The sequence below is a fragment of the Oryctolagus cuniculus genome, chromosome 12, assembly GCF_051225735.1.
Source record: "Oryctolagus cuniculus isolate XC-2025 breed Fujian yellow rabbit chromosome 12, ASM5122573v1, whole genome shotgun sequence".
NCBI classification, from domain to species: domain Eukaryota; kingdom Metazoa; phylum Chordata; class Mammalia; order Lagomorpha; family Leporidae; genus Oryctolagus; species Oryctolagus cuniculus.
The window spans coordinates 75,268,364-75,296,209 of record NC_142878.1 but is presented as its reverse complement, the minus strand read 5'-3'; the positions used below and the strand labels follow the sequence as shown (position 1 = coordinate 75,296,209).

Here is a 27,846-nt window from a genome sequence, read left to right as displayed (position 1 = left end):
AGCACTTTATCTATGTTGTCTCATATAATGTATGTGTTGTTTGCTGTTCAGTTCCATGGTTCCTTCAACCTACTCTGTTGAGACATTTTATTTGAAATAAAATTTTTTAATTTATCCATAATTCCTTTCATCACTAAATTGTTTTTATTTTATTTTATTTTTTTATTTTTTGATAGGCAGAGTTAGACAGTGAGAAAGAGACAGAGAGAAAGGTCTTCCTTCCGTTGGTTCACCCCTCAATGGCCGCTGCACCGATCCGAAGCCAGGAGCCATGCACTTCCCCCTGGTTTCCCATGCGGGTGCAGGGCCCAAGCACTTGGACCATCCTCCACTGCCCTCCCGGGCCACAGCAGAGAGCTGGACTGGAAGAGGAGCAACCGGATGCCCCAACCAGGACTAGAACCCAGGGTGCCAGCACCGCAGGTGGAGGATTAGCCAAGTGAGCCGCGGCGCCGGCCACTCATCACTAAATTGTTTATCAGGGTGATAGTCTATGGGTGAGGAAGACATCTATATACTGAGATCTGTACATATTTAATAGCACTCCTTTTTATACTTTTTTTCTAAACTGGGAGCAAGTATTGAAAGTGCTAGGAAAGTGTGAGTTGTTTTACATAATTGAGCCACTTTGGTCACAATCAAGAGAAAGTGTGATTCATTGGGGTTATATTTGCCTTATTCTTCCTTATATATCCTAAGCATTTTGAAGTCACAGTTCTTCCTGGGTTTGAATCCTGCTTCTGTAATTTGTTAGCTGAGGAGCCTTGGGCAAGTTATTTAACCTCTTTCAGACTTTTTATTGAATGAGGGACTTCTTTAGTAATTTTACAATTATAACACATGTTTTAAGACTTCTGTAGAAAGGACTGCATTCAAATCAAAGTCTTTTGATGAAGATAGTCAATGTTTCCTTTCTTTGTTGGTGATTATGTTTGACTCTTGATTATTTTATTTATGCAGAATTTTGTAATTTGTCCTCCAATGCCACCAGCTAATTGTAGATGGAAACAGTGAGTTTTCTTAATGTGCATGTTAACGCTGTTCTTTTAAAATGAGACCTAGTTCCAAAAATAGTCTTCACAGGAATATTGAAGACCTACAGTGTCTAAAAATATTCACTCCAAACTTCTGCCATCTCACATAGACTTGTAGAGAAATGAAATTATTCAAGTTTTACTTCTTATGGTGATAAACTTATCCATTAATTTGCAAGTTCTTGTTTTCTTCATAAATTTAGAATAATTTCAAGGCCTACTGAAAACTGACTTAAACTTCATTTACTTTGAAGCCACACACATTTCATATTACGGACTGTGAAGGTAACTTGAAGAGTTATTAAGAAATTAAAAATCTAAGTCAACCATGTTTTGTTCATTTAGGGAAGCTTATGAAATAAACTGGAATCAGCAATGATTGTTTACAGCCCTTGTCTCTTCCTTTGAGGAACAGTGTGGTTTTTTTTTTTTCTTCATACTATTTTTTTCTTCATACTATTTTTTTTTTTTTTTTTGACAGGCAGAGTGGACAGTGAGAGAGAAAGACAGAGAGAAAGGTCTTCCTTTGCCATTGGTTCACCCTCCAATGGTCGCCACGGCCGGCGTGCTGCGGCCAGCGCACCGCGCTGATCCGATGGCAGGAGCCAGGAGCCAGGTGCTTTTCCTGGTCTCCCATGGGGTGCAGGGCCCAAGCACCTGGGCCATCCTCCACTGCACTCACTGGCCACAGCAGAGAGCTGGCCTGGAAGAGGGGCAACCAGGACAGAATCTGGCACCCCAACCAGGACTAGAACCCGGTGTGCCGGCGCCGCTAGGCGGAGGATTAGCCTAGTGAGCCGCGGCGCCGGCCTATTTCTTAAACACTTCTGCTTAGTGTAGGGTTAACTTGATGATCATTAAGTGAACTGAAAATAGATCTTTGTAAAAATTAAGAGTGGGAATGGGAGAGGGAGTAAGAAGATGGATTGGAGTGTGGGCGGGTGGGACGGTAGGGTAGAATCTGTATATATGAAATACATGAAACTTGTATAACTTAAATAAAATTAACAGGCTGATTCTTGCTATTACCCTCTCACCTCACGTTTGACAGATCCACATTCTGCGGTCAAAGTCAGTTGGAATGCGGTAGGGTGGATGCCAGACTGGTTGGGGTAGCTTTGATACATTGTCTTAGATGAGACATTTATAAATTTGACCTAGTGACATAGGCCAGTTTAATAGCTGCTTCCATTATGACCCCAAGAGGAGACAGCTGGTGGAAGGGAGGCAGAAACATTTCTTTGCTTCTGAGCAAGGAATTTGTGGTAGGGTTGGTGGTGGGGACTGAATCTTTGGGTAGTTTCCACTCTAAACACATGGATTATGAAGGGATGGAGATGAGGGGTTGTGTAGGGAGGAGATAAAAGGCTGTTTTATCCATCTCTGCTCCCTGTTTGCCTGTTCTGTCACACCAACACGTCCCACCCAACTCAACTGTCAAATGCTTTCTGCATCTTTCTCTATTTCTGGAAATTACAGACACTTTCAAGAGATCTTGGGTTTGACAAAACCAGTAATTCTTTAGTCTACCCTCTTGGAGCATGTCTGAAGTCAAGAACATTCAAACAAAGTTTGTTGAGAAATGATTAGGGCACACCCTGTGTTAAGTGCTGAAGAGACAAAGATGAAAAAGATAGAGCCCTCCACCGAGGAACCTCACAGTCTCTGGATATGGGCACCCAAAGACATCATTTAGCAGGGGTAGGGAACCTATTTTTTGCCGAGGGCTATTTGGATATTTAAAATATCATTTGTGAGCCATACACAATTATCAACTTAAAAGTTAGCCTGCTACTACTGCTATTTATTGAAATTTGAGTCCCCGCCTGTGATTGCCTTGGCAGAGCCAGACCAAATGATTTTGTGTGTCGTACATGATCGGTGGGCTGCACATTCCCTGCCCCTGGCTTAGAGAGTTGAAGACTAGCAGGAGATTGTATGAGACAGTGGAGATATTGAGAATGGAGTTCATATGTTTAGTTGAAGTCAGGAAAGGCTTCTTAGAGGAGGTGGCATTTACACAAACATACTAATAGGATTCTGCTAGCTGAAAAGGGAAGTGATTGTGTTCTAGAGGGAGGACATAGCTAAAGCAAAGACATAAAAGTGTAAAGCGTCATAAAATAGTTTGTGTAGGGAATAGCAGATCCATAGTTTGACATGACTGGAGACATCACTGGTGAGCAAAAATGGGGAGGAGGTTGGAAAATTCAAGTGTTAAAACTGTTCTATTTCTGAACCTAAGTATTGGGTGCTTGGGAGTTCATTGTGTCATTCTTTCATTTAACAAATATTTGTTATGTATACATGGGTACACACATATACTTCTGTATTTGCTTATACTTCTGTGTATGTCATATTTCATAGCAAATTTTAATAAATGAAATACTCAATTACTAGAAGTGATAATTTTCTAGATTTCCAAGTTTCTTTAATAACTTTTATTTCCTTGATCTGAGAAGTCATTATAGGGGTTGGCGTTATAGTGTGGCAGGTTAAGCCACTGCCTGTAGCACTGGCATCCCATATGGGTACCAGTTCAAATCGCGGCTGCTTCACTTTATTTTCTTTCCTACTTTCCTTTTTTTTTTTTTAAAAAAAAAAAAAGATTATTTATTTGATAGGCAGAGTTACAGATAGAGAGATGGAGAGATAGAGACAGAGATCTTCCATCTACTGCTTCACTCCCCTGGATGGCCATCAAAGCTAGGACTAAGCCAGACTGAAGCCAGGTGCCAGGAGCTTCTTCTAGGTCTCCCACGTGGGTGCAAGAGGGCCAAGCACTTGGGCCATTTTCTACTGCTTTCCCAGGCAATGAGTAGGGAGCTGGATTGAAAGTGGAACATTCAGGACTCGAACTGGTGCCCAAATGGGTGGCTGTGATGTATGCAAAGGCTTAACCTACTACGCCACAGCACCGTCCTGGCTTGCTCGCCTATGCTCCCCCCTACCTCTAGCTCTGCCTTTTAAATAAATAAATAAATTTTTAAAATTTATTATGTATCTTCAGAGTAGAAGTTTCTGAATTTTTTACAACTAAAATTATGCCATAAGAATTATGTGAATTGCTTAATAGCCACATGGATTATAGATATTATAGTCAGGTTTCAGAGGAGGGGATGATGATCATTCAGGATTTCTCATTTTAGTTCATATCAGAGGAACACCTAGTTTTTGTAAGATGTTTGTTTAAATTATCACTCGAAGCATTCATTTTTTGCAAGCATTCACAATAGGATATCAAAAATGAACCAAGGCAGATTCCAAATCACTAGGCTGCTTGTGTTCTAAAAGGATTGCTAAGAAAGCTGTATACTTGTGCTGTATGAAAAGGGAATAATGTGCTAGTATGTGGAAATTTGGGGGAGAAGAGAGTTTTGTGCGTTGGATTCTTTAAGTTTCAAGACTGGTCGGTTTCCTCTGTCAGTGAGGTGAGATCAGTCTTGTTCCTGAAATGTCTGAGGCAACACGAACAGCTGCTTTAGGTGTCCACGCCTCAGCGTTCCTTGACTGGTAAAATGCAAGTTAGCAAAACTTGCAGTGAGTCATCTGCATTCATCAAGAACGTCTTCAGGGTTGTCATCGCGGTGGGACAGAAAAAGACTTCGAATCCCTCCATATGCATGCAGCATGGGTGTAACCCCTGAGAAGGTTGGAGGGCTGTGCTGGGCTGCCCAGTACTGTTTGGTACCCTGCTGTGGTGTGTACCAGTGCAAGCTGATCCCCTGAACCTGCCTTTCCAGTGCCCTTCCCTTGACTGTCAGAATTACCTCATCTCTGCCGGGCAGGCCTCAGTGATGTGTATTGTGGAAGGACAGATGGCTTTTATTTTCCTTGCAAACTATTATGCAACTTAAATTTGTGCTAGCATTATTTTCTCAGATTGCAACTATTATAAAATATAACTCAGCTCCATTTTGTCCTTTCATTTCAAATCAAATAGTTCATTTCAGTTGTCACAGATCTTTGGTATGGATTTTCACTTTATCTATTTTAAGCTTTTTTCTCACTTCTTCCTTTTGTGGCGTGTGTGTTTGTGTGTGTGTGTGTGTATGTGTTGCCTTTAATCACACAACCTCAAATCCCAAACCCTTATGTTTCCTTCTCTTACCAGTTCCTATATCACTTCTTTCTTTGCTTATTACCTCAGGAATCTTTCTTCTCCAAGTCTCTGACTCATGTCCCATGTCAACCATGTTTTGTGGCCCTAAACTGCAGTATGGCTCCAGGGAAACTCCTGAGCCCAGCCTGTGGAATTTGCTTTGCTACCGTTTATCCTGGTTTTCTTATCTCTTTCCCTCCCCTCCCCTCCCCTCCCCTCCCCTCCCCTCCCCTCCCCCTCCCCCTTCTCCTTCCCCCTCCCCTCCCCTCCCCTCCCCTCCCCTCCCCTCCCCTCCCCTCCCCTCCCCTCCCCTCCCCTCCCCTTCCCTTCCCTTCCCTTCCCTTCCCTTCCCTTCCCTTCCCTTCCCTTCCCTTCCCTTCCCTTCCCTCAGACTTAAACAAAATCAACATGTGCTACACACCAAATATGGGGAAGGAACTTGGCTACTCTTAGAAGGATTAAGAGATTGCTTTCAAAGAGAGTAGATAGTCTAATGTGAGGTAGATAAATCTATAAATAACTAAAATAAGATCTGAAATTTCTTAAATGATATGTTTGAGAACTTTCACCAGATAGAGTATTGTGAGTGAAAAAGAAGGAATTAAGGGTGAGGTGTTGTGGTGCAGGGATTAAACCACTGCCTATGACCCAGCAACCCATAATGGGCACCCGTTTGAGTTCTAGCTGCTCTACTTCCAATCTAGCTAACTACTAATGTGCCTAGGAAAGAAGCTGAGGATGGCCCAAGTGTTTGGGCCTCTGTACCCATGGGAAGACCCAGGTGGAGTTCTTGGCTCCTGGCATCTGCCTGGCCCACTCCTCACTCTTGCAGCCATATGAGGAATGAACCACCAGGTAGAAGATCTCCCTCTTTGCCTCTCCCTCTCTCTCTCTCTTTCTAATTCTACCTTTCAAATAAATAAACAAACTTTTTTTTTTTTTAAAGAAGAAATGGGGAACGTTACAAGAAAGTCTGATTCTTTAGCAGTGGTTGTGACAGAGCTGAGGTGCGGGATGGGATGGGGCTCCTTCTGTTGCCTTCTGAGGCTGTCTAGTCTTACTCGCTTAGGCCATGTTTATCTTTTCCTAACCACTCTGTTGCTGAAGGCCTACAGCAAATGGAGGGGCAAGTGTCTACTCCTCTTTCTGGTTTCTACCTGATCCTCATTGTAGTGTCCCATGTGGTCAATGGGCCTTGTCTTCGGAAGTAGGAGGTAGGATAGAAGGGGCATATGGGGCTGAGATTTCTGTGTTAGAGCAGCCAAGGTATATACTCTCAGATTGACCCAATTCTGGGAGAGTTGTTTCTGCAGAGTCACAGATCCCATTTGTTAAGGTGGAAAAGAACTACACAAAGGCAATGGTAATAATAGGCTGGTTCCTGACCTGTTTCTCCTTAGTTGCTTTCCCAAGAGATAGAGCTAAGAAAAGGGGAAGTTGGTTATCAGGGTGGTTTATGGTGTTTAAATAGCATGCCACAGAAACTCTGAGGGCCTTAGCCTCAGCCTCTCTCTGCTTACCAGTAAGTGTTGCTGACACCTACCTTTCTTGAAATTTGGCCTTTGGTTAAGTACCTGCTCATTGTAAAATACTTGTGGAAGTCTGAGCTGGCACTTGCTATGATCACAAAAACACTTCTTGCTGTATTTAAAGTCCTATGTTTAGGCACAGGTTGGTGATACTTCTACAGACTCACTTGGACACATTTTGCTTTTTTGAATTTGCATCAGTCAAGGTAGTAGGTCATTTCATAGCTCTGAATATTTGCAATTATCTGTTTTTCCTGGAAGCAGTGAATACTTCCAGAGAAACTTACAAAAATATTGATTTTGTAAAGTGAGCTTCAGAGTAGGAGCAGTTGGTACATAAAAATGTGTATTGAATGAGTAATATTTTAGTAATGTCTATAGATATTTCTCAGTTTATAGACTGTGTTCCTTGGGGGGGGAGGCATAAAATAAATTTCCATAACATATTTGAGGTATGACATTAGAAATAATTTCTTAGAGAAAACAACATTCAGTAGTAATCTCACTTTGTACTGATATATATTAGTTTATGCTTTTCACAAAGTTTCTATAACTTGAAATAGACTAGATGACTATTATTGTCATCCCAGTTTTACAGTTGTCTGGAATCAAGACTAAGACCAGATTAGAAGCCTCAGGTTCAAATCCTCAGTCTAGTTCAGTACTCTCGGCTGCTGACTGTTTAGATGACGGAGAAAAATGAGACAGTTGAGTGAGTTTTCTGCCATACTACTGATGCTCAATTTAAGGAGCTGACTTTTATTCTGAACTTCTTTCAACAAATACTTACCAAGTGTCAGCTGTGTGTCAGGGATTGTACAGGGCTGAACAACACAGACATGGGGTTTATGTTCTAGTGATGAAAGAGATAATAAATAAGTAAATAACAACAGAACAATAAGTACTTTCAGAAGCAGTAAGAGCTGTGAAGAAAATAAAATAGAAAACAGTGGTGGTGATTGTGGCTAGAAAAGAAAGGCTTGTCTGAAGAGATCTATATTTGAGCTAAAATCTAAATATTGTCAAAGAGGCAGGCATCGGAAGACCCGGGAGAAGTACACTGCGGGCAAAGGGGAAAGCACGGGCAAAGCTCTGGAGATAGGAAGGAGCCTGTGTTCCTAGAGAACTGAAACGAGGCCTATGGGAATGTGACTCCAGCTTCGAGATAGGAAGGGGAGGAAAGGACAGATCCTGAAGGTCCTTGTAGACTCTGGGAAGGGATTTGGGCATCACTCCAGTGATAAAGTATCCTTTATTTTATACAACGATGGTGATAGAAGATTATAGATTGCTTTTTAAATATCTTGCCTCTGGGGAATATGAGGCCTTTAACCTCCCTCAACTTATCTGACAGTTCTGTTAACAATTACTGGTTTTGTAATCTTTGCAAAACTAAAAGTTGATAACCCAGTGGCAGTCCCTGAACATTTTTTGTTTAATTCTGTCAGCTGTGACATGTGGTAGTTTGGAAACCACTGCACTGTGTATCACAGCAGCCTCCTAACAGTACAATTTTCAAATCTTTGTGAGTGAAGACATTAACATTCAGAACAGCAACGTGCTGAAATGTTTTTCTTATAGGAGACATTTAGAATTCTGTTGAATCTCAGATCTTCCTCTACCTTCCTTCATCTGCTGTCTTTTTGCTCTCTTCCTCCCATCTTTGTCAGTTATTAGATCATATACATTTCTCTTTTTAAAGATTTATTTATTTATTTGAAAGTCAGAGTTACAGGAGAGAGAGGGAGAAACAGATATTCCATCCTCTGGTTCACTTCCCAGATGGTTGCAATGGCCACAGCTGAACCAAACTGAAGCCAGGAACCAAGAACTTCCTCCAGGTCTCCCCATGTAGGTAGCAGGTTCCAAGTGCTTGGGCCACCTTCTGCTGCTTTTTCCAGGCCATTAGCAGGGAGCTGGATTGAAAGTAGAACAGCCAGGGGGCCAGCGCTGTGGCTCACTTGGCTAATCCTCTGCCTGCGGCGCTGGCATCCCATATGGGTGCTGGGTTCTACTCCCGGCTGCTCCTTTTCCAGTCCAGCTCTCTGCTGTGGCCTGGGAGGGCAGTGGAGGATGGCCCAAGTGTGTGGGTGCCTGCACGTGCGTGGGAGACCAGGAGGAAGCACCTGGCTCCTGGCTTCGGATTGGTGTAGCTCCGGCCATGGCGGCCATTTTGGGGGATGAACCAACGATGAAAGGAAGACCTTTCTCTCTGTCTCTCTCTCTCTCACTGTCTAACTCTACCTGTAAAAAAAAAAAAAAAAAAAAAAAGTAGAACAGCCAGAACACAAACTGATCCCATTGTAGGCAGCAGCTTTACCCAGTATACCACAACACCAGCCCCTTAAATTTCTCTTTTACTTGCTTTACAAGCTCCCAGAATTTTTTTATGCCCAGTATTTACAATATCTGTCATATCACAGTTTGTTAGGAAGTAGCCTCCTGTGTAATATACTTAAATCTAAACATTCCTTATGCTCAAAGCTCCAAGTACATTAGCAACCTGGTCATTACTGAAAGTGACATCTAGAGGGGGAATTTATTTGAAATGAAGATGCAAGTAGGGTCCAGAGACTAGGCTCACTATGGCCCGTGTCAGCTGTGATTAAGACTTCCATTTGGCAAAAGATTCTAGCATGACCATGCAATCATCTGGTTTAAGTCCAGAGAGTATCCGGTTGAGGCTAAAGGTTTGCCACTTAGGAATCTCTGATATTTACCAGGCCCCTACCATAGTCTTGAGACTATGAAATCCAAGCATATTGCTGAGCAAACATGCCAACTTTACCATTTGCCACTCATCTTTATAAACTGGTGAGGTAGAGGCAAACCTTTGGCTCAGCAGTCAAGATGCTGTTTGCAGTACCTGTGTCCCATGTTGGAATGCCTGGTTTGAGTCCTGGCTCTACTTCCAATCCAGCTTCCAGCTAATACTCAACCTGGGTCACAGCAGTAATGGTAAATTGTTGAATCCCTGCCAGCCACCTGGGATTAGTTCCACAGGATCCTAACTTTGGCCTGGCCAAGCCCTGGCTGTTGCAGTCATTTGGGGGAGTGAATCAGCAGATGAAAGATGTCTCTCTCTCTCTCTCTCTCTCTCTCTCTCTCTCTCTTTCAAATATGGTGAAAATAAATAAGTTTAAGTTTTTTTTTTTTTTTAAAGAATTAACTATAGGTGCCAGCATTGTAGCATAGTGGGTTAGGCTGCTGCCTGCAATACCAGCATCCCATATGGGCACCAGTTCAAGTCCTGGCTGCTCCACTTTTGAGCCAGCTCTCTGCTAATGGCCTGGGAAAAGCAGAGGAGGATGGCCCAGGTACATGGGCCTCTGCCACCCAGGTGGGAGACCTGAATAAAGCTCTTAGCTCCTGGCTTCCTCTGGCCCAGCCCCTGCCATTGAGGCCATATGGGGAGTGAACCAGTGGATGGAAGCTATTTCTCTCGTTCTTGTTCTCTCACTCTCTCTCTGTATGCCTCCTTCTCTCTAATTCTGACTTTCAGATAAGTAAATAAATCTTGAAAAATAATTAACTGTATTGTGAATTTTAAAAATAAGATAAAATGCTAAACAATATTTTTCAAATTTGTTTTATTAGCAACAGAACTTTCTTCAAAGAAAATTCCAGATACCCAGTATATAACATAGCTGTGGGTCTAAGCCACAAGTCAACTCTTCTCTCTATCATAGTGGCTGCTGAGGGATATCTGAGAAATTAGCAAGGTTTTCAGGGCATCGGGTAAAAACCACAATAAAAAAATTCAAATTGTAAACCCTGCCATAAAAGATGGCTGTGCTGCAGAAACTAGCAGAGCCATCAAAGAAGAGCTTCAAACATAGATTTCATATATATATATATTTAACCTAAAAGTATGCTTTTAGTGGCATTTCCTATTTAAAGCAGACTCAAGTTTTAACTGTAGCTATTTTTTCATAACTCAGGTTTTATATAATTTGGGATGATGGTGTTCCTGGGGCTAGAGTACTTTTTTCCTGCTAATTTAAAAAGTAGCTTTCATGTTGTCCAATTTTTTTTTTAAGTTAAAGTCATGATATATATCTTTGCAAAGTAGTTGACATATATATATTTTTTTGTCTTCTAGTTTGCCAGGGTTTGGATCCCTGATCCAGAGGAAGTTTGGAAGTCAGCAGAGCTGCTGAAAGATTACAAACCAGGAGACAAAGCCCTCCTGCTTCACCTCGAGGAAGGAAAGGTAAAAATTCCACCTTGATTTGCTGTCATTTGCTAAAAATAAAAATAATTCAAAAGTGTAAGTTACTGGGCTGACTTACCCCCAATTGGAAGGTAAATTTTGAACTCATCTAATATTTTTATTTATAAAAACAGCAAGCTTAAATTTTTGTCCTAATAGAGTTATCAGTGACACAGATTACTGAGAATAACAGTACTCTAAAAATCTATTAGTTGGCCTATGAATTTCCTATGATTATCAGACATAGATACACTTCTAATCCTTCTAAAAAGATGTGCCTGTTTAATTGTATTTCTTTTGGACTAGCTGTAAAATCATTTTGGATTAGCCAAGAAGACATCATGTAAGGTGCTGGTCTAGTCAGGATCAGATCTTTGTGGCTATGGGTAGGAAACACTGTGCTAGTGACCAGAAAAGCTTGACCCTAACTGTGTCCCTGTCCCAACACTTTGTCTTCACTCACTGTATAAGTGGGTCTTTCTGGGTTCTTCTCATTTCAGTGTCTGCACTGCCTGTGTCAGGGCATGTCACACTCTTTCCACTGAAACCTTTGTGACAATGATTTCCTTTAAAGAACATACAGTGTGTCCTGGAAAACTAGATATAAATACATGCAAAGCTAAGAAATAAAGAAGAGTTCAACACCATGATTCTGAATTTGTTAAGTGATTAGCTTCCAAATGAGTAACACTATCTTTATTTTTTTTTTTTTAAGATTTATTTATTTATTTGAAAAGCAGAGTTACAGAGGCAGTGACAGAGGGAAAGAGGTCTTCCACCCGCTAGTTCACTTCTCAAGTGGCTGCAATAGCTGGAGCTGGGCTGATCCAAAGTCAGGAACCAGGAGCTTCTTCCTGGTCTCCCAAGTGGGTGCAGGGACCTTAGGACTTGGGCAGTCTTTCACTGCTTTCCCAGGCTATAGCAGAAAGTTGGATCAGAAGTGGAGCAGCTGGAACTCAAACCAGCGCCCAAAATGGGATGCTGGCTCTTCAGGCAGCATCTTTACCCATTACACCACAGTGCCAGTCCCATAAATATCACTGTTTTAACTGTTAACATATGTTGAGTGCAACATACCAGGCAAAGTTCTAAGTGATTTATATGTTACAACTCATTTAATTCTCACAGCAACACTTTCAGGTGGGGATTTTATTCCCATTTTACAGATGAGGAAAGTGAGGCTCAATGAGTTTGAGTGACTTAATCAGGGTTATACAGGTATTAAAGACTGAAGCTATTATTTGAAGCCAGAAATTTGTCTTTATGGTCTGTACGCATAACCACTCCACTATACTACAGTAATAAGTTCTTTAGGATCCCAGCTGGGGAAAATACTATGGACTACTTGCTCTTTCAGGGAAGGCTTCAAGGAAGAGGGTGGCTTTTGGTCGGATCTTAAAATCAAGAAGGAATTTGAACTGACAAAGACAAAGGGGTAGACCCTGCAAGGATTGGGATATGTCATGGAGATACTGAATATATAACAAGATGACTGGATTAGAGATGTAGAAAGATGTTTGTTCCAATTCAACATATACACTTAAAGGTACTTGCACTGTACCAGGCTAAACGATGGCAAAAGGTATGATCTTATGATCTTTGACATCAATGTCAGGTAAGACATACAGATGGTACAGGATGTAATAAAAATGTAAATTAGAAATAAAGGTGGAGCAGAGGAATGAGTTGTCAGGGGCTGGTGAAGGTGAGAAGTCCAGGAGGTACTGTCTGAAGAATGAGCAGACACGGGTGGTGCAATTCAGACCTAGAAAAGCACATTCCAAGGCCAGGAGTGCACAGTCCTGTGTGCTTGGGTAACTACACATGTTCAGCGTGCTGTTGGCAGCCCAGCACCTGGGGAGTGGTGGTTTTAAAAAGTGGAATGTTGTCAGGTTTGTGTTTTAGAGAGGACTCCTTGGTGATAACCTGGAGAGCAAAACTCAGAGGAGACAATTAGAAATAAGGCAGGGAAGAATTGGGCCAGATCAGGAGGGCCTTGGATGCCAAACTCAGAAATTAATTTACTCGCATTTTTTGTCATCTCCTGTGTTTATGTACAGTGTTAGGCCCTGTGGGCTATATTTTCTCATGTTAATTTTCTTTCTTTTTTTAAATTTTTTTCCCCAGAAACCTTTTATTTAAAGAATACAAACTTCATGCATTTCATAAATACAGCTTTAGGAATATAGTGATTCTTCCCACCCACACACCTACCCCTCTTCCTCCTCTCTCTCCTATTCCCATTCTTATTTTTTACTAAAATCTGTTTCAATTACCTTTTACACATATGATTAACTCTGTACTAATTTTCTCAGCAACCTTATGTGTTAGTAGGGGATAATTACCACTATTTTCCAGTATGGAAGCCAGGGCTCAGAGACACTGAGTCATTTTGCCTGAGATCACCCAAACAGAAAGTAGTTTTTAGAGTTCAAAGTAGGATTTGAATGTAGGATTTTTAAAAACAATTTTGTGTTATTTATTTTATTTTATTTATATTTTATTTGAGAGACAGAACTCCCATCTGCTAGTATACTCCTAACATGCCCCAGTGGTTGGAGATGAAGCTGGGAGCCAGGAGCCAGGAGCTCACTTGGGGTTTTCCTTGTGGGTGGCAGAAACCCAGTTACTTGAAGCATTACCACTTCTTCCCAGGATGTGCATTAGCCAGAGGCTGGAGTCAGGAATGGGTGCCAGATAGTGAACCCAGGTACCCCAATATTGCCTATGGGCATCTTAACCACTAGATTAAATGCCCATACCCTGAACATAGAATTTTTGACCCTAAAGCAAGTGCTTACTCTGTCTGACCACAGATTTTTCTGGATAGTTTAAAAAGTGAGTGGATATACATATGACAGCCACTAACTTTTTAGCTCTTTTTTTTTTAAGAGATTTATTTATTTATTTGAAAGAGAGAGAGCAAGTGAGAGAGAGAGAGAGGGAGGAAGGGAAGAAGAGAGAGAGACAGAGAGAGGGAGAAAATCTTCTATTTGCTGATTCACTCCCTAAAAGGCCACAATGGCCAGAGCTGGACTGATCTTAAATCAGGGGCCAGGAGCTTCTTCCAAGTCTCCCATATGGGTGTAGAGGCCCTAGGACTTGGGCCATCTTCTACTGCTTTCCCAGGCACATTAGCAGGGAGCTGGATCGGAAGTGGAACAGCCGGGACTTGAACTGGCACCCGTATGGGATGCTGACACTGCAGGCAGTGGCTTTACCTGCTATGCCACAGTGCCAGCCCCGAGCTCTTTATTTTAAAATTGTTTTTCGTTTACTGTAGATTTGTGAAGGTAATGATATTCCCATCTCTGTGCTTCCCCTAATTCTAGCACCTTATTTAACGGTATAAAATAATCAAAATTAGGTCATTAATATTGGTGTAAGAATATTACTGAACTGTAGACTTTACTTGCATTTCATTTGTTTTTCTACTGCCTTGTTTTGTTTCCATCCCAGGTCATTGCAGTTTAATTGTAGTGTCTGTTTAGTGTCCTCCAATTTGTGATAGTCCTCAGTCTTTCTTTGTCTTTTATAACCTTGTCTCTTTTGAAGAGATGTTTCGGAGAATTTCTCTTCATGATGTTTTCTCATAATTAAAGATACTGCACTTTAGGAGAGAGCTCCCTAGATGATGTGACCCTCTCAATGTGTCACATCAAAGAATCTTTTTTTTTTTTTTTTTTTTGACAGGCAGAGTGGACAGTGAGAGAGAGAGAGACAGAGAAAGGTCTTCCTTTTGCCGTTGGTTCACCCTCCAATGGCCACCGCGGCCGGCATGCTGCGGCTGGCGCATCGTGCTGATCCGAAGCCAGGAGCCAGGTGCTTCTCCTGGTCTTCCATGCGGGTGCAGGGCTCAAGGACTTGGGCCATCCTCCACTGTTCTCCCGGACCACAGCAGAGAGCTGGCCTGGAAGAGGGGCAACCGGGACAGAATCCGGCGCCCCAACCGGGACTAGAACCTGGTGTGCCGGCGCTGCAAGGCGGAGGATTAGCCGCGGTGCCGGCCTACATCAAAGAATCTTTGATATCAGTATGTTTTGTTACTGTATGCCATGCCATCTACTGTAAGGTTACTATTTTTTCCTTTGTAATGAATGAATATCCCTGTTTTAGGGAGATGCCTTGAAGCCAAATGATATATCTTATTTTGCCTTGAGCTTTGCCCACTAAGTGTTCATTACTAGGTCTTGCCTCCAGTAGGTAGTACTATGATGTTCAAAGGGTGAATCTCTAATTCCTTCTTCCTTCTCCATTTATTAATTGGAATTTATCTTTATGTCTTTCTCCCCCTCCCCATTGGATTCAGTTAGTATGTCATTATGGGGTCACAGACATTTATTTTATTCTTAATAACTCATTTTTTCACTCAGATTGTTCCAGTCTTGGCTATTGAGAGCCCTCTTAGATTGGTTCCTTTGCCTTTTTGACGTACTTTTATCTTTTTTTTTTTTTTTAGCACTTCCTTACTTTCAGTTATCATATGACACTTTAGGCTTATCTTATATTTTTCCTTCCCTAACCCTGCCATCTTATTAGAAGGTGCTGTTTAGCAACCAAGATTTGGGTACTAGATATGCTCATTGCTATTGTTCTTACTATTGGGCTGGCACTGCCTATACGCTCTCAGCCTACAGAGCTATGAAATACACATACACATGAGTATACAGATGCTAATATGAATGCATATGTAATTTGTGTGTGTGTATTTTAACTACTAGTTCATAGTGACTCTTTTTTCTCCACACCAACAGCACATGGTTCATTTTACTATTATCCCTTTCTTAATTGTAACTTCACTCTTTGGCTTTTGTTATCTACAGTCTACTTGCTTATTTGTTACACTTGAGAAATTATTTCAGAATTACTAATCATACTCCTATAAAAATAGATTTACCAACCAGAGTCTAGGTGTCTGTGTTTAATTGTATTCATCTTTTTTTTTAAAAATCCAGAAATATATTATGTGCATTTAATAAAAGCAAATCTAGGAACAGGAAGCAAGTAAAAAGGATAGACATAATAAAATCTATCAACTGTCCAAGGATTCTTCCCTTTTAGGAACTTTATTCTCTCAGAGTCCTAGATTAAATAGAGATATATTGCTTTGTATTAGAAGAGTGCATTTATTTAATGTGCTGTGATTTAGTGTGCTATCCCCATTCCCTGCCTAATTCCAAGAAGGAAATTTTCTTATGGAGGGTGTAGATGACACCCTCCCCACCATATTAGTGTCTTTAGTATCTGAACTCCAACTTCTTCCCTCACTTGCTACAGAAGAACCCCCTACTCTAATGAGGACCAAACAGAGAAGTATAGGTTGCTATTCTGCTATTCTGGAGTGATCCTGCTAACACCCCATGATGAAGTACATTACCAATTAATCCATTAAGATTCTGGACATTTCTAAAGATTCCACATTCCCTCAGGCTCATTGTCTTTCATGTCTAATGCTATATGAACATTACAGATGATAAGCATTAGAAATGAGCAAAAAAGGAGAATATACTGAGGAATATAAAAAAAAAATACAAAAGCACTCAGCTGGGGGATGGCAAGGGAACAGACAACTGTGTGCTGATGGGGCCAGCACAAGGAGCAGTCCGCTCTGGGGATGGTTGTTACACTCTGATGCACAGGCAGAGGGACACACTGAGCCGCACATCATCAGTCTCTCTCTCCTTCAGAGTAATTTGTTCTGCACTACCTGATTGCAATACATAATTAACCTCTGCAGATCTTCAATATAAATAAACTGGCTTTAAAAAAAAATAACTTGTCCCTCCTTACAATTAAATAGCATTATTTTTCCTTTTCATTGGTTCTGTATGGAAAAATAAACCAGTTTTTCCTCTTCTGCTCCCATACTACAGTCCGTACAGATGACTTCTGTGACCTCAGAAAATATGAGGGTTTCTCCCCAGCAGCAAGCAGGCAGTTAGTTCTGCAGCAAGCCCCAGCGGGCATCCTCTAATTCCATTCAGTTCTGACACTGTCTACCTGGAGATGGCTTCACGTCTCCCAGCTCGCACACTCAGTCCATGAGGCTGGCCCCTACTCCCACTTTAGTGCCCATCGCAAGTCCCAGGTAGTTTTATCTGTGATTCTGACTGACCAGCTCTAAATGGGGATTCATATTATTTGCTTGAGTGACTCACAGAACTCAGGGAAACATTTGACACTTACTGCTTTTTTTTTTTTTTAAGATTTTATTTATTTGAGAGGCACAGTTACAGCAGAGAGAGGGAGAGACAGAAAGAAAGGTCTTCCATCTGCTGGTTCACTCCTCAACAGCCAGAGCTGAGCTGATTCGGAGCCAAGAGCCCAGAGCTTATTCCAGGTCTCCACGTAGGTGAAGGGGCCCAAGCAATTGGGCCATCTTTTGCTTTCCCAGGCCATAGCAGAGAGCCTGGATTGGAAGAGGAGCAGCCAAGAATTGAACCAACACCCATATGGGATGCCGGCTCCGCAGGCAGAGGCTTAGCCTATTATGCCATAGCACCCAGCCCGAGATGTACTGCTTTATTATAGAGTCTATTACAAAGTATACAGATGAAGAAATGCATAGGGCAAGACACAGGAGAAGGAGCTCAGATCTTCCATGTCCTTTCTAGGCACACCGCCCTCTAGGAACCTCTACTTGTTCAGCTATCTGGAAGCTCCCCAAACCTTATCTTTTTGTTTTTTTTTTATGGAGATGTCACTTCATAGGTGTAATTGTTAATAGACTGGATGGAGAAACACAGCAAGGTCTCTTGGACTCAGCATTTGCTTAGTGTCTCTGTGCAGCATTCCTCCCTTTAGGTATGGGGTACTGGGACTCCTCTGGAATACGGAGAGTATCTTGACTTGCCTTGGGGAAGAAATTCTAGTTTGTATGACCTGGCTTGGGGAGTGAGTTATGAGCCAGGAACTGGGGATGAAAATAAAAACTACTCTCATAACATCATACTTGTCTTTTGTTATTTGCCCTTAATACATAGCTAACCAACTGTTTCCATGGTTGGCTCTGTTTTAAAGCAGTATGCCCAGGACTTGAAAGTGCATGGGACTTCTTAACTAAAGTGAAGCCTCAAAAGGCTAAGCACCTCATTAAAATTTAATGAAAACTATGCACTGTTTTTCCCAAAAAGTACACATCCGTGCACATTGAACATACATGGTGTTGGACATAATTTCAGCCTGTCTTCAGTCTGTCAGGGTTCAGGAGATCCCAGGTACTTAACACATTGTCTCATTGAATTTTTACCACAGCTTTTTGAGCTATTTCTGTTTTATATATATATATATATTTTTTATATATATATAAAACATATGTAACATATATATGTATATAACACATATAACACACATATATGTATATAACATATATATATGTATATAACATATATAAGTCATCTGTACGGACTATAGTATGGGAGCAGAAGAGGAAAAACTGGTTTATTTTTCCATACAGAACCAATGAAAAGGAAAAATAATGCTATTTAATTGTAAGGAGGGACAAGTTTTTTTTTTAAAGCCAGTTTGTTTATATTGAAGATCTGCAGAGGTGTATATATATATATATATATATATATTTAAAGATTTCATTTATTTGAAAGGCAGAGTTACAGAGAGAGACAGGGAGAGATAGAGAGAAAAGTTTTTCCCTTATGCTAGTTCACTCCTCAAATGGCCACAACAGCCTGAGCTGGGCCAATCCAAAGCCAGGATCCAGGAGCTTCTTCTGTGTCTCCCATGCAGGTGCAGGGACCCATGCACTTGGGGGCCATCTTCTACTGCTTTCCCAGGCCATTAGCAGAGAGCTGGATCAGAAGAGGGGCAGCTGGGACACGAACCAGTGCCCATATGGAACACAGGCACTGCAGGCAGAGGCTTAGCCTGCTACGGCAGTGTCAGCCCCTATACTTATTTTTACACATGAGGGATTTAGGTTTAATATCACACCCAAAGCCCCATAAAGTAGGTACCAATGTCAAGAATTGCACCTAAGTCTTTTTTTTTTTTTTTTTTTTTTTTTTTTTTTTGACAGGCAGAGTAGATAGTGAAAGAGAGAGACAGAGAGAAAGGTCTTCCTTTTGCCGTTGGTTCACCCTCCAATGGCCGCCATGGCCAGCGTGCTGCGGCCGGTGCACCACGCTGATCCGAAGCCAGGAGCCAGGTGCTTCTCCTGGTCTCCCATGGGGTGCAGGGCCCAAGCACTTGGGCCATCCTCCACTGTTCTCCCGGGCCACAGCAGAGAGCTGGCCTGGAAGAGGGGCAACCAGTAAAGAATCCGGCGCCCCTACCGGGACTAGAACCCTGTGTGCTGGCGCCGCTAGGTGGAGGATTAGCCTATTGAGCTGCGGCGCTGGCCCCTAAGTCAATTTGATCATAAAACCAAGCTTTTTTTTTTTTTTTTAATTTATTTATTTGAAAGAGTTACAGATAGAAGGAGAGACAGGGTTGGGGGAGAGATTGAGAGATCAAGAGATTGAAGTCTTTCATCCACTGGTTCACTCTCCAAATGGCAGCAATGGCAAGGGCTGGGCCAGGCCAAAACCAGGAGCCCAGATCTTCATCTGTGTCTCCCTCATGGGTGCAGGGGCCCAAGCATTTGGGCCATCCTCTGCTGCTTTCCCAGGTGCATTAACGGAGAGGTGGATCGGAAGTGAAACAGCTGGGACTGAAACCAAGGCCCATATGGGAAGCCAGTGTCACAGGTGGTGGCTTTATCTGCTACACCACAGTGCCAACCCCAGAACCAAGCTCTTGACCACTGTTTTATATTGCTTGTCACTTATCTTAGGTAAAGAAAGAAAGGAAAGCTCATTTAAAGATTGAAAACTTTTAGTCCAATTAGTAGGTAGAAAAGACCTAGTCTATGACTTCTCAAACTCTGTTAGCAAGCATTGTTAATACAAGTTGATGTGTCTCATGGAAAACTCTCTTTAATGTTTGCCATTTCCTTTAGTTTCTGTAATAGTAGAAGATGCCAGGAAAAGAATGTATTTAATCAGGAAGAGGAAATCAGCCTACTGAATGGACCTATTTCACATTCACTGTCATGATTTATCCAGAATTACATCTTGTGCATTTCCAGGATTTGGAATATCACCTAGATCCAAAGACCAAGGAGCTGCCTCACTTACGAAACCCTGACATACTTGTGGGTGAAAATGACCTCACGGCTCTCAGCTATCTTCATGAGCCTGCTGTGCTCCACAATCTCCGAGTCCGCTTTATTGATTCTAAGCTTATTTATACATACTGTGGTAAGTATGCCTTGCTGTCTGAGTGCACTCTAAGCTCTCCAGTGGACTTAGCCATGGGAATGTGGTACACGGGGCAAGCAGGTCCTCCAGAGTAATTTAAAAGATAGGCCAAGTTGCAGTTTAAGCTGAGTAAAGGTTGGAACTTATATAATTTTACTCAAAATAAGAAGAACTGGACCTGTCTTATAGATTCCCTCCCCCTCCATGGAAGTTGTACATCATACTCAGTGTCAGATTCACTAGTCATTTGCATCTCTTAAAATGCCTACTACCCAGTCAGCCTCCAAGGACTTATCTGTGGGGCAGGTACAAGAAGTCTAGTGTTATCTTTTTCTCACATGCATAGACCGGCAGGACTGACTCCACTTTTGGGGACTCTCTTGCTTTCTCCTGCTGGCCTGTAGTCCTGCTTGTTGCACAGTTAGCTGCCAGCCACTCAGCCGGGGATGCCTCTATTCCACTGACAAACGAAGCATAAGCCCTCTGTGTACGTGTATATTCTGTTCCCCTTTCTTTCTTTTTTCTCTCTTTCTCTGTTTTAGTCTTGTTCTTTATTTTCTCCCCTGATCTCTTGTCTTCCTTCACTAATCACTGTCTCCTCTAAAGCTCAGATGTAGATTTCCATTCGTTTCCATCTAAGTACAATTGCTTGGTGTATCCAACTCGGTGCTTATTGTTTATTCATTACTCTTCTGTTTAGACAGGAGTAGCCACTTTGTTTTCTGAAAAGAATTTATATCCTTTATGTTCTTGATATTGTGTTGTCTTCTCATTTTTTTTCTCAATTTTCATCTTTTTCAGTTGATTTTTTTCTTGCACATGTTGCTTTCACAGTGATGCTTTCTCTGGCTGCATTATATAAATTAGAAATTCCTCCTCCTCCTCCTTATTATCTGTCTTCCTTGCCTGCTTTATTTTTTTTTTTTTGCTTTTTTCTTACTGTTATCTAACTTATGATATATATATATGCATGTGTATATACAATTGATATTATATATATATATATAATTGATATATGTATTTCCTTATTTGTCTTGTTAATTGTTTGAATTTTCCACTAGAATATAACAGGGGTGACAGTTTGTCTTTTTTATTTATTGTTGTGTAAACCTGACACTTAGACAAAACTTGAAACGTAGTTGGAACTGAATAAATATTTGTTGAACTTCATTAAATTATTATATACCTACTTTAAAATTTTTAGAAAATATAGAAAGTATAAAAAAGGAAAAACAATAACTTGTAATTAACCTCTAAAAAATTACTGGTATTATTTTGACTTGCACAAGCAGGAAGCTGGAGTCAGGAGCTGAATATCAAATATAGATATCAAATATATAGATATCAAATCCAAACCCTTTATTTTGGGACCCAAGTGTCTTAACCAATAGGCCAAAAACCCACCCTCTGGTCTCGTTTTTAAATGGTGTTTAACAGGTTCAGCAGTAAAGGCTGTGGTATATTTTGATCCTTGAATAACTTACTAGTTTATTATTTATTAAATTAAAATGAAGTTTTATGTTAACTGGCTCACTTTACCAGGTTTGAATGTCCATTAGAATCTCATCTGCTTTTTTTTCTTTCTTGGGTCCCTCCTCCAGGTATCGTCTTAGTAGCTATAAATCCCTATGAGCAGCTGCCCATTTATGGAGAAGATATTATTAATGCATACAGTGGTCAGAACATGGGTGATATGGACCCACATATCTTTGCAGTAGCTGAAGAAGCTTACAAGCAAATGGCCAGGTTAGTGGAAGCTGTCGTTGTTTTGTGGCTCTTATTAGATGTGATTATTCCTTCTTTACTAAGTCATAGATATTTTAAAGTGAGTAGCCATGTGAATCAGTGCTGAATAAGCAGTCTTGAACAACTTGTTTCAGATAGCCTAAATTACTGTTAAATATTAAAATAATCCCACATTTATTAATGAACATATACTTTTTAACAAACTGCCTTTGGAATCTCTTCATGATCCTGTGACAAGGCAAGGACAGATGTTGTGTTTTACAGATGAGAGGGGCCGAGTTTAGTGGTAAGTCTCAGTGCTCTTTAGCTAGTGAGTTACAGACCAGAACTAAAGGCCAATAAGCTGGACGAAAACCTATTTGCATCCTAGACAATAAGCACTAAAGCAAAGTATGTGTTGTCATATTAGTGTTATTCCAAAGAGCATTTGTGATCATGAGCAGCACCTACAAAATGTGTCTGAGATTAACCACAGACCCTTGTGTTGTGATGGTAGAGAATGGGAGAGAAAAGTGCTTTCAAAACTAGATTATACCCATTTTATTCATTTGAAAGGCAGAGCTCAGACAAGAGACCTCTCATTGACTGTTGGTTCACTCCCCAAATTTATTTTTCTTCTTCTTTTTTTAAAATTAATTTTATTTATTTGAAAGACAGAGCTACAGAGAGAGGCAGAGACAGAGAGAGGTCTTCCATCCGCTGGTTCACTCCCTAGATGGCCACAACGGCAGGAGCTGAGTCAATTTGAAGTCAGGAGCCAGGAGATTCTTCCGGGTCTTCCCACATGGGTGCAGAGGTCCAAGGACTTGGGCCATCTTCTACTGCTTTCCCAGGCCACAGCATAGAGCTGGATCAGAAGAGGAGCAGCCGGTACTAGAACCGGTACCCATATGGGATGCCGGTGCTTCAGGCCAGGGCTTTAACCCACTGCGCCACAGCGCTGGCCTCTCACTCCCTAAATTTCTACAACAGAACTATGCCGTGCCTAAGCAAGAAGCCTAGAACTCCATCCAGTCCTCCCTCATGGATGGTAGGAACCCATGTGCTTCACCCATTATCTGCTGCCTCTCATTAACAGGAAGCTAGAATAGAGAGAAGAGCTAGGACTCCAGCCCAGGTGTTCTGATGTGAAATGCCCATGTCCCAGTAAGCATTCATCACTGCTTAAATGTCTAGCTCTAGATTATATTCTTAGTGTAAAATATGGTATAATATAATAAATACAGTGTAAAATTTTGAATGTATAGAAGAATAGTATATATTTAAATGTTTCTCCAGCTTACAAAATGGAACTTGGCCTATTATAAATATGATATAGGAAACCTTCAGGCAATTTATAAACAGAAAACTAATAATGCAGAGGTTTTACTTTTTTTCCTCTTCAACTAAGAAGAGTATGTGTTTGTGTGAATGTGTATATATATATTTGTATAAACATAAGGCAGAATTTTAGAATTATTTCAATGACAGAGCCCACAGAAGTCATTGTGCCCTTTTTATAATAAAATTGTATAATACTAATCCTTTTAGTAGCAGCTAACAGTTATTATGTGTGCTCAATGCAAGGCATTGTTTAATGGCTTTTCATTTATTAACTATTTTTATCTTCAAAGCAACCTGTAGTTTGGCATTATTATTAATCTTCATTTTATGGATGAGAAAAAAGAGGCACAGAGAAGGTATGTAACTTTCCCAAGAACACATAAGTAGGAAGATTAGTCTTCATATTCAGTTAATCTGATACTATAAACGAATGATATCAAATATAAAATGACTAAACATAGTTTAGCCTTATGTAATATACCGTAGTATTATACCAAATTCTGCTATATAATAGTACTCAGTATCCAGAGTTTAAGAAAAGTTACTTTTTAGCTTATATTAAGAAAATTGCATCAGTATAATTTTTCCCCTAAGTTGGAAAAGTCTACCAGTATTTGATTTGTACTGGAACATTGCACTACAGCTTGGCCATCACTCGGCATAACTTGAGAACCACTGGGCAGAGAGAGAATCACAGGTTTCTGAATACTAAAAATCATCTCTGAAAAAATTTGTATTACTTTGAAAATACTATTCTCAAGGTGTTTTGTTTTGTTTTGTTTTGTTTGACAGGCAGAGTGGATAGTGAGAGAGAGACAGAGAGAAAGGTCTTCTTTTGCCGTTGGTTCACCCTCCAGTGGCCGCCACGGCTGGCGCGCTGCGGCCAGCGCACTGCGCTGATCCAAAGGCAGGAGCCAGGTGCTTCTCCTGGTCTCCCATGTGGGTGCATGGCCCAAGCACTTGGGCCATCCTCCACTGCCTTCCCGGGCCACAGCAGAGAGCTGGCCTGGAAGAGGGGCAACCAGGACAGAATCCGGCGCCCCGACCGGACTAGAACCCAGTGTGCCAGCGCCGCTAGGTGGAGGATTAGCCTATTGAGCCGCAGTGCCGGCCTAAAGCTTGGCTCTTACAATCTTTGTTTCTGGTATCTTTGATTGGTATTAGATTTATTTGAATATTTCTGGCATTTTACTGTCAAGATTTAGTTTGGTTTCCTGTCATTCCTCTCCCCATTGCCTTTATGCCCTGTGACTTGGTCATTCAGTGTTAATTTCTTAACTGAAAACTTGTTTGTCTTTTTAACTTCGCTTTGTTTTTTTAAGGCAGTTTTAAAATATGCTTCAACAACTTATGCTGTTTTATTTACCATTTATGAATAAATCTATACCCATAAAACTTACCACAGCAGCTAAGTAGACCAAATCTACTTACTCTAGTAGGTGGAAATCACGGCTGCAGAATCATTTTTTGCCTTATTTCAATTGCCAGTTAAAGATAACATCTTCCCAGATGTGAATTCTGATGTTTGACGTTACCACTGTTCCTAAGGCCTCTTCTTATATTCAGGGAAGGTACACTTCATCACTAAACCAATAGAGATCTGTAGAGCACATCCAAATGCCCTGCACTGTTCTGAACATAGGCATTAGCAGCGATCAAAGTAAGACAAAAATCCTTCCCCCTTACATGACGCACGATGAACAATAAAAATAAGTGAAACTGGTGTTGTGGCATAGTAGGTTAAGCCATCACCTGCTATATCAGATGCCATATCAGAGTGCCAATTTGGGTCCAGGCTATTCTGCTTCCACTCCAGCTCCTTACTAATGGTCTGGGAAAGCAGATGAAGATGGCCCAAGCACTTGGGTCCCTGCTACTCAAGAGGTAGACCAGGATGGAGTTCCTGGCTGCTGGCTTTGGCCTAGCCCCAGCCCTGGCTGTTGCAGCCTTTTGGGGAGTGAACCAGCAGATGAAAGATCTCTGTTACTGTCTCTACCTCTCTTTCACTCAGCCTTTCAAATAAATAAAATAAATGTTAAATAAATAAATAAAAATAAGTGAAATACAGTCTGTCACATGTCAGTGCTGTAGAGGGGACATTGCTTAATTGTTAATAAAATTGGAATACAAACTGTGTTTTGGTAGTGGTGTTATATCAATGTTACTTTTCTTGATTTTGATTATGGTAGATATATAAGAGTTGTAAGGCCCAGCTGTTAGTAGATCTTCTCTAAAAGATGTAGGAGTCATGGTCATCCTATTTTCAGCCCCTGCTCAAGTGTTTCACAAATATTAATTTAAGAGAAACATATTCATAAAACAAATATGCAATTGATAAGCCTGAATAAAGCATATATAGGAATCCATTTTTATTATTTTTATAATTTCCTGTAAGTTTGAATTCATGTCAAAAGTAGCTTACAAACAACTAAAAACAGTAGAGTACATGGGAAAAGTGTGGAAGTCAAGAGGTTAGTTAGGAGGATTTTGTGTTCAAGCAAGAAATGATAATTTAGTTGAAGGGGATATTAGTGAAGATGGAAAGAGGTGGATGTGTTCTAGATATATTTTTAAGATAGAATTGGTGAAATTTGGAGTAGAAGTTTGGTGCGGTGGTTAAGACTCTACTTGAGACACCCACATCCTTCATCAGCTGCTTGCTAATGCACACCTTGGGAGGCAGCAGGTGATGGCTCAAGTGCTTAGGTTGCTGCCTCCCATGTGGGAAAATGGATTGAATTCTGGGCTGCTTGCTTTGACCTGGCCCAGTCCTAGCTCTTGTGGGCATTTGGGGACTGAGACAGTGGATAGGAGCTCATTTGCTTTCTCCCCCTCTCTCTCTGCCTTTCAGACAAATAAAAAATTAAAAAGAGAAAAGAATTGGTGAAGTCTTGCTTACATGGGTATGAGAAATGAAGGATGGTTAACAATGACACCAGGAATTTGGTCTGAACACCTAGTGGGTTGGAGTTGCCATTTACTGAACTAGAGAATATTGTAGCAAAAGCAGGTTATATGTCTGTATGTGTGTGGAGGAGATGGGAAGGGGCTGGAGATCCCACTCTCAATTTTTAAGATTGGAATTGCATTTTAGACATATGTCCTCAAAGCAGAGCTGATACTAGGGACTCTTCTAAAACAGATACATGTTCTGTGACAGCTGCAGTAGCCAGGATCCTTAAGTCATGGCTGCTTTCTAAGCATGCTCCTTAGAGAACAATGCCCTCATAGTACTTTCACAGAATAGACTCCTAATTTTAATAATCCTTTTGACCTACCAGGAAGAAAAGCTCATTAGACTGCCTTGTCTGTTTTTCTTCTCATAGTCTTGTTTCACTTTCTTGTCAGTCATTTTCAATGCTGGGACTGATGATTCTCTCAAAGGGAAGTCATAATATTCTTTTCCTTAAAATGTCAGTTTTTAAATTTTTGTTTTCTTAAAATTAGGTAGTACAGGTAACTTTAATTTGCTGCATTTGTCTCTCCATTGTGAATGGTATGGTAAATCAATTTTACTGACTTAAGTTTGCTCATGGGTTACTGAAATAAGGTAGTTACATGAGGGGCCTCCAAAAAGCCCATGGAAAATAAAATTAAAATATGTTTATTTTGTTTATTTAAAAATTTATTTATTTATTTGAAAGAGTTACAGAGAGAGAGAGGCAGAGAGAGGGAGGGAGGGAGGGAGGGAGGGAGGGAGAGAGAGAGAGAGAGAGAGAGAGAGAGAACACGAGTGAGCTCTTTGATTCACTGGTTCCCTCTCCAAACAGCTACAATGGGCAGGCCAAAACCAGGAGCCAGGAGCTTCATCTGGGTCTCCCATGTGGGTGAAGGGGCCCAAGTACTTAAGCCAAACACCGCTGTTTTTCCCAAGCTACTGGCAAGGGAGCTGGACCAAAGTGGAGGAGCTAGGACATGAACTGGTACCCATATGGGATGCTGGCGTCACAAGCAGTGGCTTTACCTACCATGCCACAAAATCAGCCCCAAAGATAAGTTCATTTTGATACAAAAGTTTGATATCTATGTATTTTTTGTAATAGGTGTTTTCCACATACTTTTTGAAGATCTCTTTTATATAGTCAATCTTGGTATAGTACTAGTAACATTTCTTTAAAAAAAAAAAACTGTTTAATTCAGTGAGATAAATGCACAGGAAAGTGAGGGGTTTATTTAGGGGAGAAAGAAGTCTAGAAACTAAGTTGGATCCATACCAGGCAGAGAGCAGGCCAGGAACCACGTGGAGCAAGGTGTATGATTATGAGCAACCACAGGTAGCCTAGAACGGGCAGGAAAGCAAAAGCAGAGTGGAGGCCAAAAGGCTGCACACCCAAAGGCACGGGGCAACAAGGCCCATGGTATGCATTTGTTATCTTTCTGTTTAACGAAGACTAATGTGTCAGCATTAGATTCAGAGCTGTTTAAGCAAAGATAAGGAGCAGAGTGTAGACTTTCCCTGGAATCAGATGTGGGGTGTAACAAGCCAGCTTCTCTCTGCTACCCTAGTCATTAACCTTGGAAACTGTCTAACCTCTCTGTATTGTGTCTCACAAAGAGACTGCTACATCAGGAGTGAAAATTATATAAGGTGGCAAACACACAAGCCCTGAAAATACAGAACAGTATTTAAATACAAACTTTTCCT

At 41.0% G+C, this 27,846-nt stretch overlaps 1 protein-coding gene across 7 annotated transcripts in view; it reads left to right on the top strand.

The window, feature by feature from the left end:
• MYO5A (myosin VA) overlaps positions 1–27,846 on the top strand; it is a 213,266-nt gene that overhangs the window by 53,669 nt on the left and 131,751 nt on the right. For all 7 annotated transcript variants that reach the window (XM_008268991.5, XM_051822368.3, XM_008268989.5 and 4 more), the window contains exons 2-4: positions 10,768–10,878; positions 19,961–20,132; positions 21,734–21,878. In XM_008268991.5, the coding sequence (XP_008267213.4) occupies positions 10,768–10,878; positions 19,961–20,132; positions 21,734–21,878 (428 nt within the window). The remainder of the gene's footprint in view (positions 1–10,767; positions 10,879–19,960; positions 20,133–21,733; positions 21,879–27,846) is intronic.